Source organism: Liolophura sinensis, chromosome 10, assembly GCF_032854445.1.
Source record: "Liolophura sinensis isolate JHLJ2023 chromosome 10, CUHK_Ljap_v2, whole genome shotgun sequence".
In the NCBI taxonomy this organism is placed as follows: domain Eukaryota; kingdom Metazoa; phylum Mollusca; class Polyplacophora; order Chitonida; family Chitonidae; genus Liolophura; species Liolophura sinensis.
In genome coordinates, this window is record NC_088304.1 from 9,224,019 (window position 1) to 9,236,534 (window position 12,516).

Below are 12,516 nucleotides of genomic sequence, written 5' to 3' on the forward strand. Positions count from 1 at the left end.
AAGGGGTAAAAGTTAACTACGCTGTATCTCTTATCTAAAAAAATAAACATGTTTAACTTTTATGCGATTTGAAAAAGGTCAAATCGGAGAATGTGCGAAAAAAGAGAGAAAGAGGGAGAGGGGGAGAGGGGGGGGGAAGAGAAGGAGATTTTTCCTGAGTCTTTCAATCCATGTTCAAGTTAATATATGTTTTTTAAATTCTTGAGGGATATTTTTTCGCTATCGTGTCCTTGGATGACGTCATGGATAGACAAATACGATGCAATTTAATTGAGACGGTCCTGGGGATGACAATGTATCACCATGTAAAAGGCATGTTAAAGTACAGACGCATGTTTTACAGATTAACCCTGCCGACTTCCGCCATGCTGAGATGACACAAGAACCCCGACCCACAGTAGTTCATTAAGTACCTCATACGCACGTGTAAATGCCGTCAACGTTTTAATGCGCCAGCGTCCGACTGGTCTATCCGGGTACTGTTTGGGACGTGCCTCCCGCCGCGAAGACGACGTTGGTTGGGTGAAATGATCGACGAACGACCGTCCTTTATCACTTCGTCAGCTAACTCCGGTGAAGGTTCTATTCTTCAGCTTACCTCTCCAGATCTCATTCTTCAGCCATGGCGTCGGCGGCACAAAATATTCTCTGGAGTTTAAGCAAGCCTTTGCAGCTCTGCTGGCAATGTGGGTCCCAGCTCAGGATTGCTACCAAAGGACTGAACTTCCCAAAAGTTCTGCCAAAACTTGGACTGGATGGTTTATTTTCACGGGCCATTAGCTCCGAACCACAACCACCTCCGCTAAAACCGCTGCCAATGCCGACTGCACCGTTCCGAACGGGACGCCAAAAGCTTGTAATTCTGGGAACGGGTTGGAGTAGCTACAGTCTGCTCCGTAATGTGGACAAATCGCTGTACGACGTGTACGTGGTCAGTCCGCGGAACCATTTCCTATTCACACCACTTCTGGCCAGTACCACGGTCGGAACGCTTGAATTCAGGTAAGGTTTTGGCCAGAAAACGTTTCTTATTTCCATATCTCTAGAAACTCATCTGTTAGATTTGCGGAATAATGTTTTCTTCAGAGTGATACTCGGAAACATCATGTTATTGTAACAAACTGTTATGTTATACATTGACAGGCTTCTTGTGGTATTCCAACAGAACATTTTTTTTGATGTAACTGTTTTTTTTTCACAACATAATATTTATTTATTCATTTGATTGGTGTTTTACGCCGTACTCAAGAATATTTCACTTATACGACTGTGGTCAGAATTATGGGGAGAGGAAACTGGTCAGAGCCTGGCGGAAACCCACGACCATCCGCACGTTGCTGGAAGACCTTCTCACGGCCGTAGAGAAAGCCAGCATGAGCTAGGCTTGCACTCACAGCGACCGCATTGTCCTGGGTCATTACGCTGCGCTAACGCGCTAACCAACTGAGCCACCGAGGCCCCACACAAGATAAGACATGTAGTATGTTGCTGTATCATGATGTATTCTAGCATCACTCAGTAAGCATAGTATTAAAGTTAAATTAAACAAATTATTGTTTTCCGGAACATAAAAAGTTGCTCTTGTATAGATACATCTGAAATTGCTGGGGAATATAAAACGTTTCGTAATGCAAGATTCCCCTCTTTGCAAGATTTGTTCCTTTTACACTAAACAAAAAATACAGATGTGTGGCAGATTAGTCTAACTGTGATCAATGCATGATTCCTGGGTCATAACATCGTACCTCTTTAGTCTTGCTCCACCTTTAAATGAGATGTTCCACACGTTCTTGACAGTAGAATCTCGCAAATCGTTATGGGTATAGATAGATTGATGTTTTGACCAGATTACCTCGAAATAGAATAACCACTTTGTAAATCAGAAATCCATCGCGCGTATTCCATTCGATGTAGGCTACTATTTTGCGTTGGAATCGAAGTGCAAGTCCAGCCCTCGCTGTCCTCCTCTCCGGCCGTACGTCGGAAGATCTGCCAGCAACCTGCGGATGGTCATGGGTTTCCCCCGGGCTCTGTCCGGTTCACGAGTGAAATATTCTTGAGTACCTCTTAAAACATCAATCAAATAAATAAATAAAATTATATAAATATAAGTAAGACTAGTAGAACTCCGCATTACGCTGGTGAACTAGAGACATGCACATGTTAACTCGGGTCAAGCAGGGTAGCAAGAAAAGGACTTCAAGCAAAAAAAAAAAAAAAAAAGAACAAACGATTAACCTGGAAATATGCAGATGATACAAAAATCACACTCTACCGATAACACAAAGCAATTGACATTAGCAAAGCTGTTTTCCAGAGTAATTATAGTTCAAAAATACAGGGCAACTCTTCATGCAAAAACATACTGGAAAATTAGATCCTATAATTAAAGCACACAGTTCAGAATTCACCTTTTTGGGGGCATTTTCATTTACTCAATTCTAGCGATGTTCAACATAATACAGCCTATAGCGCAGTATCAGTATCATGCACTTTCACTTTCACAATGACTTGAATCATTTAATTTAAACCTAAGGAGATAAGAATTTAATGGGATATGGCAGTTACGATTTATGGTAACACGTATCTGACACACTTACATTCTCTTTTTGTGTTATACGTAAGAATATATTCCTGTTTTATTATTTTGTTTTAATTGGTTTGAATAGATTATGTTGTGGACACCAATTTAAAATTCTATGCGATCATCTTTTCCATTGTTCCCAGATCTGAAATCGTTTTAAGTAAACCGCTTGTTTTTCATGTAATATTTAAAATTGAATGCGATCGTCTATTTCGTTTGTCTCAGATCTATCGTGGAGCCGATACGTAACATGGGCTTCCGACGGGCCGATCACTTCCATCTCTCCAAGGCGATATCCTTGGATCTAAAAGACAAAAGCCTTGAGTGTGAGAGCGTTCTTCGTCCGGGGCACAAGTACAAAATGGGCTACGATAAGCTTGTGATAGGAGTCGGCGCCCTAAGTAACACCTTCAACGTTCCAGGCGTCAAGGAACACGCCTTCTTTCTCAAGGTGAGTCAAGGCCCAGAACACGCAATTTGTCGCAAAGTCATTCAAGGCCAAGCGTATGGCCTTTTTCTTTCAGTATAATTCAAAATTAAAAGAACACAGTCTTAAGATTAAATTGGGCGTGTTAACCCACGCCTGATATAGCATTTTCTTTTCGAAGTCAGTTAAAGGCCAAATATCGCATCGTTATAACCGCGGTGATTTCATGTCATACAACAGCTCTTTACCGGTAAAGGTCAGATCCATAGAAGAAGTGCTTTATCCCAAGTTTAAAATGGCATTGGTTTTCCCTTAAACACTGGTCAATCTAGAAACAGTTGAAATTTTGTATACTAGTGCATCGACTGATCTAATTCTACAAAACAATGATACGGTAACAAAGCAATGATATAAATTCATTCATAGTTTAGACAAAATAGATTTTTCTTCCTCTTCAATATCCTTTATGTTCGAAAACATGCATGGGTCATTACGAAAGAACTGATCAATTTCTTTCAAAAGGCTATACCGGAGAATGGGACCATCCCAAGCCGTCAGCTTTCCATTGTGTTTTAAGAACATTAGATTATCCCGTTATTATGGCAACTCTAGTTATCCAATCTGCTCATGTCTTACAGGAAGTGAGTCATGCAAGGAAAATCCGAAACAGAATTTTGGGGAACTTGGAACTGGCTATACAGCCTGGTATATCCGACGACGAATCAGATCGCTTGTTACATACGGTGATAGTGGGAGGAGGACCCGCAGGGGTGGAGTTTGGGGCGGAACTTTATGACTTCGTTGAACAGGTACGACATTTCCAATTGGTCAAATGCAACGGAAAGGTACCGAGAGGTTAAAGTGCCCCGATAGCCCAGTTGGTAGAGCGTTCGCTTCCGGAGCGGAAGATCCAGGGTCCAGAGTCACACCTAAGACCTTAAAAGAGGAAAAAAGCAACTTCGTCCTCATACTGAAAAAATACTGAAAAAATTCTTAAATACGACGTGAACCCACAAGCACTGACTCACTCACTATTTTTTACAACTCCTTACAGAGCGTGCGTCGTCCCCTACCTTTCGCTTTACATCACTGCCACCAATAGCAAATTTTGTACAGAAATCCTGAACAACGCCGAGGTCACTGGGGTCACGGTGATGAGACAATGATGTCAGAAAACACAAACAATCCGTCTCAACCTTTGTCTCTAACAATCCTGTATACACATGCATTCTCTTTATCTAGAGTATGCACGACATAATTCTAACCAACAAGTAGAACAAGTTTACTGATGAATTCTGATTAAATCTAAAGCGAAAGGTAGAGCGCCATGTATGCGCTATAAGAAGTATGTCTTTTTAATAGCTAAGACATATGGAGTTTTGGTTCAATCCCGGCTTTGGACACGGAATTTCTAGACTGCCTAGTTCTCATTATTCACAGTGCCTTGGTGACACTGAGCGGTCGATGACGTTTGAGTGGCAATGCACATGCGCAGTGTAACGTTAATCCGCTGAAGGCCACTTATGTCCACCAATATGGTGTGGATATATCTGTACCACACACGTGGAGAAGTTCGTAAATAAGTTGTCAAAGGTCGCCTCTGCCCATGAAACTGAAAGCTATCCTGTAAGTGGGGAATTCTTGAGTATGGCGTTTAACAACAGTGAATCAATACTAATGGTCAAAAGCCAGCCTGAATCCTTTAATAGTAAAAACTATTCATCTGTCATACGGGAAAAGGGCAAATTGTGATAAAAAAATATGTTGAAGTCACTGTGGTATGACTTCTCCACTTGCACATGTTTTATTGATCTGAAGCCATGAGTCGTATAGGATTTCGTTGAAACAAGAAACGTTTTTCTACTTCTTAGCGGTTTGGACGAGGCTGGACCGAGTGGTTGGCCAATTCAGTATATCAGTGCAGAGATATTACTGTAAACACTGGGCGAGATGCTGAAATTTCCCCGTGTTTTAGGCCGCAGCATATTTCCATGGCTTTAAGTGAGAAAATATAGCTGTTGCTTTGGTGGGAAAATGTCTCAGTTGCTATCGGAAATAGAATAGGATTCGTTATACTCGGAAACATTAATAGATGCTCCCATCGCTGTATACAGAAAAATTTTGTATTGAACATTGTCAGTTACAAAATCCAGTAGATCCACTGACAAGTTTTACGTAATACGCAAGTAGTGTAACTCTGAAAAACGAAAGCGTCATTTTGACTCAGTATTTTGAGCATTTCATTAGGCCATCATCATCTCTTAAACGAAAGCTTCACTTTGACTCAGTATTTGAGCATTTTATTAGGTCATCATCATCTCTTAAACGAAAGCTTCATTTTGACTCAGTATTTGAGCATTTTATTAGGCCATCATCATCTCTTAATCGAAAGCTTCATTTTGACTCAGTATTTGAGCATTTTATTAGGCCATCATCATCTCTTAATCGAAAGCTTCACTTTGACTCAGTATTTGAGCATTTTATTAAGTCATCATCATCTCTTAATCGAAAGCTTCATTTTGACTCAGTATTTGAGCATTTTGTTAGGCCATCATCATCTCTTAATCGAAAGCTTCATTTTGACTCAGTATTTGAGCATTTCATTAGGCCATCATCATCTCTTAATCAAAAGCTTCATTTTGACTCAGTATTTGAGCATTTTATTAGGCCATCATCATCTCTTAAACGAAAGCTTCACTTTGACTCAGTATTTGAGCATTTTATTAGGTCATCATCATCTCTTAATCGAAAGCTTCATTTTGACTCAGTATTTGAGCATTTTATTTGGCCATCATCATCTCTTAAACGAAAGCTTCATTTTGACTCAGTATTTGAGCATTTTATTAGGCCATCCTCAGGTTTTTCAGAGTTAAACTAGTTGTGTATTGTCAGTTATATTGGGCGAAATGTCTACAGACGTTAGAGATATTCTCCATCTTCGTTGCTTTAGGTTGGAAAGGTTTTGTGTGATTATAGGCGAAAAATGCTTTTTATCGCTTTTATTAGGAATTGAAATCACATTGTATGTTTCCTCATTTCGAATTCTTCTCCGCCTTGCTTTATAACAGGATTGTTCACGACTTTACAAACAGAAGGATGTCCGAGTCACTTTGATTGAGTCCAATCAGATTTTAAGCTCGTTCGACGTTCGCCTGAGGAATTACGCTGAGAAAAAGATAAAACAACGTGAAAGGTTCGATCTGCTTCAGTCACGTGTTACAGGTAAGTCATATTTTTGCTTGCGCAGCAATCATTAATTGTTTAATTAATTGACACTGGACGAAGAATACGTATGTATATGTATGTTTGTGGTTTTACGTCGCACTTGGTTTTACGTTTCACTCATATGATGGCGAGGAGTCATTAAATATGTGAACATATATAACGTGTCTTGTTTTCTCAGGTGAGTCCATGCCGCCAAAGTCCTGCCGTCACTGAAATGGTCATGCAGAAGACACCAGACATGACACGCCACCCAGTCATATTATCCTGAGTATTATTCTCTAGTGTAGTAAATAAATCAATAAATATCAGTAAATAAATAAATGGGGATCATACCCTGGTTACTGACTGGACATTCTATCTCCCTGCCCTCAGAGGTGAAAGGCCGACGGAGTCACGCTAGCGGACGGGAGCTTCCTGCCCTGTGGCCTTGTGGTTTGGAGCACTGGACTCGCCCCCAGACAGTTCATCAAGTCAATGACTACCCCCAAAAACCAAGTAGGACAGGTAAGCTAAAGGATAGAATGTAATATTTCATCCCATTATTATAGGCCTATATGAAACTGAATGCAATCAAATATCAGATTACAGCACCGGTGGGTAAGTGGTTGAACATCTGCCATAAATCCAAAACAAGAAAGCTTACTCTAAATTATCGTTTTCATGACCTACACTGATTTGCAATGGACTCATCGAAGGATGTTCAATTAAATACATAAGGCGTCAGCCCCACTGTTATAATATATAAATCCAGAGCTGCTTCACTAATACATATTTTCAGATGACACGCCCATCTGAAAACATAACTTTATCCTCTTAGCGTAAAGAAGCGAGGGGAGGACATATACTTACAGTTTTTAGAATCACTGGAAAGCCTTGCTTCGGGAATCAACCATACGCATAAACCGATTGTAACAACATCCTGTTTACTTTTTGGCAGACGAAGTCAACCAAGGTGCTTCATGTATGAATTATTCGATGTTTTCTGTTCTAGATTTTGACGGACAGTTGTCTGAGACTGATAGGAGATGATAGCGGAAGTGTCTATGCGTTCGGCGACTGCGCAGACATAAAGGAATACACTTTACCTTGTACTGCGCAGGTAAGCAATATCGTGATTGCATAACAGATTCACAACAGACGTGAGTGCGGGTGCACTCAAGGCCTGCAATCAGACGGTTTGAAAAGACTTGTTTTGTCAGTGCAACTCACTATACGTATTTATTTATCGCTTTCATCGGTCTTTAACGCCGTAATCCAGAATATGTCATTTACATGATGGCAGTCAGATTTATGTTTTACCACCTCCATTCACCAAGATCCTGATAAACCTCCCAACTTAAAGCCACAGCCGAACCATGTTACATTTCATAGCACTTGTCAGTCTTTGTTTTGTTTTTTTTTGTCCCCGTTTCCTCCTCTCAAGTCCATCTCATGCTGGCTTCCTCTGCGTCTGTAAGTGAGAAGGTCTGCTAGCAACCTGCAAAAAGGTCGCTCAGCCTGGTTTTTATTTATCGACGCATTTTTCGCATCTTCGATGACGGGTACATTTATTTCTAAAAAGGGTCTTCACTAATATTGAACAACAGCTAATTCGATGGCGGACAGTTTTGTGGGCGGAGGATATGCACGCGTAAACACGTGAAACGTGGTTGAAAGCAAGTAAGACTCCACAAAACGGCCTGGAGATCTTCGCTGACCACTTATTTTCACCAAGGTCACGAAGGGTAGGCATGATGGAATCCTCAAATTACATTCCCAAAGGTTAGAATTCAATCCGCACCTCGTCTGTCGTGTCGACTGAAATACAAGCGCCTTAAGATAAAAGATAACAATACATCAATACACCCTCTCCTCCCCCCCCCCCCCCAAAAAAAAAAAACAACACTTGAACGCTGATATAATGTACTAGTATCGTTATAAAGTTGAAATTGTGGATCAGAAAAAAATATTGCTGACATTTTTGTTTGTACAGGTCGCGGAGAGACAGGGCCGGTACCTGGCTAAGGTGTTGAACGAGAATGATCCCCAATCCGCGTTACCGTTTGAGTTTGAGAGTGCCGGAGCCCTGGCGTATATAGGGAGGAATGACGGGCTGTCTGACCTTCCGACATCAAACTGAGGGGTATGGAAACAAACGCCCTAATCATTACACAAAGGCATGATGGGGAACATTGGGCACCTAAAGCAATCTCCAGTGATGTTCTCTTTTGGTCTATGTTGAAAGGGGTTTATTCGTTGATTGTTAAGAATCCCTTGTCGCTTTAGAAACTGGTCTGCTGTTCAGTGCAAATGTTCCTGTTCCCGTATTTCATTTATCGCTTGTCTTTGTTACCCATTTCAATGTTACTGGTCACAAATTAATCTATTTCTGACTTGCATCCCTCAGGTTTCCCGTCATGGATCATCTGGCGATCAGCCTACCTGACCCGACTGGGCAGCTGGAGACTACGTATGCAGGTGCCAATGGACTGGCTTAAGAGTTTCATGTATGGTAGAGACACGTCCAAATTCGAATAGTTACACCACCTGGAGACGGAGTTATTACCTACGCTGAAAAATATGGCGATTTTCGGCGTCCATCCCGTGCCAAGAGTATGAATAACAAACCTTTCATTTTCTGAGAGGTCATGTTTCCGGGACAGGATATGAAAAGACAAAGTGCATGGCCAAATTTGGAGTTTCGCAATCTTGGCAAACTGCCAAGTCTGGCCTTCTCATGTCGAAGGCGATGCACACCTCATCCAAGGGAACTAAATGCAACAAGACAGACCATTTTTTGAGAAGTGAGCAAAATTCGACAAGACTGTGATCAAGAAGATGACTGAAATGCAGAATGATTACGAGTGATTAAGTCTGCTGCGTTTTTACCACTATAATATTGGATTTTTTGGTGTCACTTTTTGTAATGTTAGATATTGACTATAAAGCAAAGAACACTGCATGGCGTAATGATGGTTGTGTGCAATTCCAAAGTACGATAATGAAGAAAGTGAAAGTTATATTCATAGTTAGTAAAGCGGCATTAGCGTATTCTAATTCAACAGCACCGGCCATACATGGAAAGGTCTGCCGCAACCTGCGGATGGTCGTGGGTTTTCCAGGGCTCTACCCGGTTTCCTCCCACTATAATGCTGGCCGCCGTCGCATAAGTGAAATACTCTTGAATACTGCGTAAAACACCATTGAAATAAATTAATAAATAAATTAATAAATAAATTCAACAGGCCGTTTAAACACATCATAATTCACCAGCAGCAATTCAGATAAAAACAATCAATTGACTCTTGCTATAAGTTAGTCGTTATTTGCTCCTTTTCATTACCGTAAGCCCCTGCAAAAGTGGAACTGATATCCAAACAACTACAACTATGTCATAGTGTCAGTGTGAAAAAGCACGGATCGATACTGAGGTTTTTCTCTTTGTCTTTTAAAGGTCGCATTCAGGGATACTCTTACATATGTACCTATAATTTCTTTTAGCAGGTTTTCTTTAGGATGCCTCACTCTTTTAAGTAAACGTGAAACTCTCTGCAATAAGTCAAAGTTACCTTGCAGATACATAAGGCATAAGTATTGCTTCATATTGTGATGCTCCGTGGTTTGTACTATATTTGGGAACATTTTTCTGCATTGAAGTAAGATGCACTTTACACTTCCTATGTCTAAATCAAAATATTTATATGTATAGACTTCGAAAATACATGAACCGTAATAATCGCAATAATCGCTCCGAAAATATCAGTAGACGATCAGGTATGAGCATGTAATTAATGTTATAGCATCATTTTATGTATGTTCGAAACATTTATTTACAGATTTGCACGCAAAATTTTCCTCCATGCCTTTAGTAAGCTTACTTGTAAATAACGAGATCGTCTTCCTCAACTACTTTTGTTTTCCATTACGTCCTTAGGATGGATTCGTTTTTTTTTTTTGTTTTGTTTTTTTTTTTTTTTTGGTTTTTTTTTTTTTTTTTTTTTTTGTTCTACTTAATTTTGGGAAAAAAATGTTTATTCATGTTTCTGATTAATATTTTATTATATTGTTCCCAACATAATCTCTGCAACCTAACTCTATGGCACTTGATTAACTGATTCCATGCCCTGTCCTTTGGCTAGACCATGTGTAGATATCCATGGTGTCAACGGAAGTTTGTGGTATTAAGGTTGTCATTAAGGTTATTGATTGCCATGTTCTGATATTCCATACCATGCTTCTTACAGCGCATGCGTCGCTCTCTATCTTTCGCTTTACTTCACTGCCACCACTAGACAAGCTTGACCTTTGGAATCTGTGAGACAAACGTAGGCTTGTTTAGGCTACGTCATCATCACGTGTGCCCTCTCACGGAACTATTTAATCAGCATCCATCAATAAAATTTTTTCAGGTTTTGGTTAGAATCTGGATGTGTATACTCTAGATAAAGAGAATAATGCGTGTGTATAGAGTATTAATTTTAGAGACAAAGTTTGAGACAGATTGTGTTTTCACACATCACTTCTTGCCTCATCACCGTGACCCCAGTGACCTCGGCGCTCTTCAAGCTTTGTGTACCCAATTTACTAGTGGTGGCAGTGATGTAAAGCGGAAGAGAGCGACGCATGCGTTTTAAGGAGCATGATTCCAAACAGGTGAGTTTATGCTCTATGGAACTCGTGTTTATTAACACAGAGAAATGTGTAAGAGTTTGACTCCAGGAGAAAAGGTTCTAGATGGAACCTGAAGTACCGGTGTGTTCAAAATGCAGTCAACGTTTTCGAAATTTAATTGGGTGTCTTTATTATTGAGGAAAAGCGATTTGCATGTGCATGTACATATGAAGAGGAGCGGATGAGATGGTCCAAGATGTGGTTCGTATTTTGTTCGAGTAGGCCTATCTGATACTTTGATGGGGTGGCCGAATGTCAAGAGGCAAGTTTCGATGTTTAAACCAATAAAACTGAAGAGCTATTTAGTAACAGTGTCCAAAACAGTTGTATACAAGTATGTAGGCCCTTTATGTGAAAGTATACACACGTGTGACGCACACGATCAGTTTTCACTGGAAATCCGTGATTCAGGCTTTCACCGCATGATACAGTCTTTTTTTGTAGAATTTAAATGTGACTTAAATATGATCGGGATTGACCATTTACATGCCCTCAGGGAAGGAATAATTTGGCACACCCAATGATACATGTATAGGCCTACGACATATTTTTTGTATATGTAAAATTGACACGTTTGTAAAGGTACATGTAGGCCTACATTTTTCTGTAGGCCTACATAACGGCTATACTAGTATTTGAAACCTGATTTATTTCAAAGAATACACAAAACCATGCAGTTTGTGTTTGCTGAAATACACTTTATTAATTAGGATGTGTAGGCCTAAATGTAGTTTCCCTGGCTATAGTCTTCACGAATCCACGCACATTATAGGGCATGGGTCTCCAGAAATTTCGCACTTTCGCTGATCTGGAGATAGGCCTACGATGTATACCGATCTACAGGTGTACAGGCCAACAGCGTGGACAAGAAAAGAATGTAAGCTGGTGTTGCATGTATGTAAGATTTCTGTACATTTACAAGTGTCAAAAATATTTTGAATAAATAATTTTCAGCGTAACCAAATGGGTGTTTGTGGGTTCTTTAAAATACACATCCAATAGATACATTTTCATTTCAGACCTCTACGTCAGTTTAAGGGAATTCATATCTCCCTATATTTCTGTCACAATGCCTTTTCATTTTTTGGAAAAAACACAAATCCGTCCGACCAGTGATGTTTTTCTTTTTTTTATATCAAATCCAGCTTTCGCATGTTCGGCTGTGGCTTTACCTGGGCACATTTCGGGGGCCGATTCCGCAAAGCCATTTCTTACCTAAGTGAAAATTTAAACCTGGTTACAGCGTTTATTTATTGGTACCGTACTGGAAGTTTACGTTTTGACATAATTGACAAGATATAACATTAGGCTGTCAAAATTCTATATTGCAGTATGGTCCAAAATATAACCTATAAAATCGTAAATTCAAAAATTTTGTTTTGAGTCAGAAATGACTTTTTGGAATCGGCCTCAGGTAAGTTGTGAGATGCCTTGGTTTCCACTGGACTCACCTTTAACCTGACTGGCGTCATACTAAATGCTCTCATGCACTGTGAGCATATAGACCCTGTACCATGGGTAAGGCTATGATGATGAAATACGTGGCTTACTTGACGTAAGGCTGATAAATTTTACATCAAGGGGTGATTCTTTCCATATAAGTTTAACAGTTAAACTTTCTAATTTTTTT

At 40.0% G+C, this 12,516-nt stretch overlaps 1 protein-coding gene across 1 annotated transcript; it reads left to right on the forward strand.

Moving 5' to 3' along the window:
* The first annotated feature begins 622 nt into the window (after nucleotides 1-622).
* On the forward strand, nucleotides 623-8,753 carry LOC135476856 (probable NADH dehydrogenase). Its single transcript, XM_064757000.1, is given in 9 exon segments — nucleotides 623-1,002; nucleotides 2,810-3,035; nucleotides 3,650-3,820; nucleotides 6,080-6,204; nucleotides 6,611-6,740; nucleotides 7,228-7,335; nucleotides 8,209-8,341; nucleotides 8,344-8,358; nucleotides 8,623-8,753. Coding segments are annotated over 9 exon segments (1,419 nt in total).
* The last annotated feature ends 3,763 nt before the right edge of the window (nucleotides 8,754-12,516 follow it).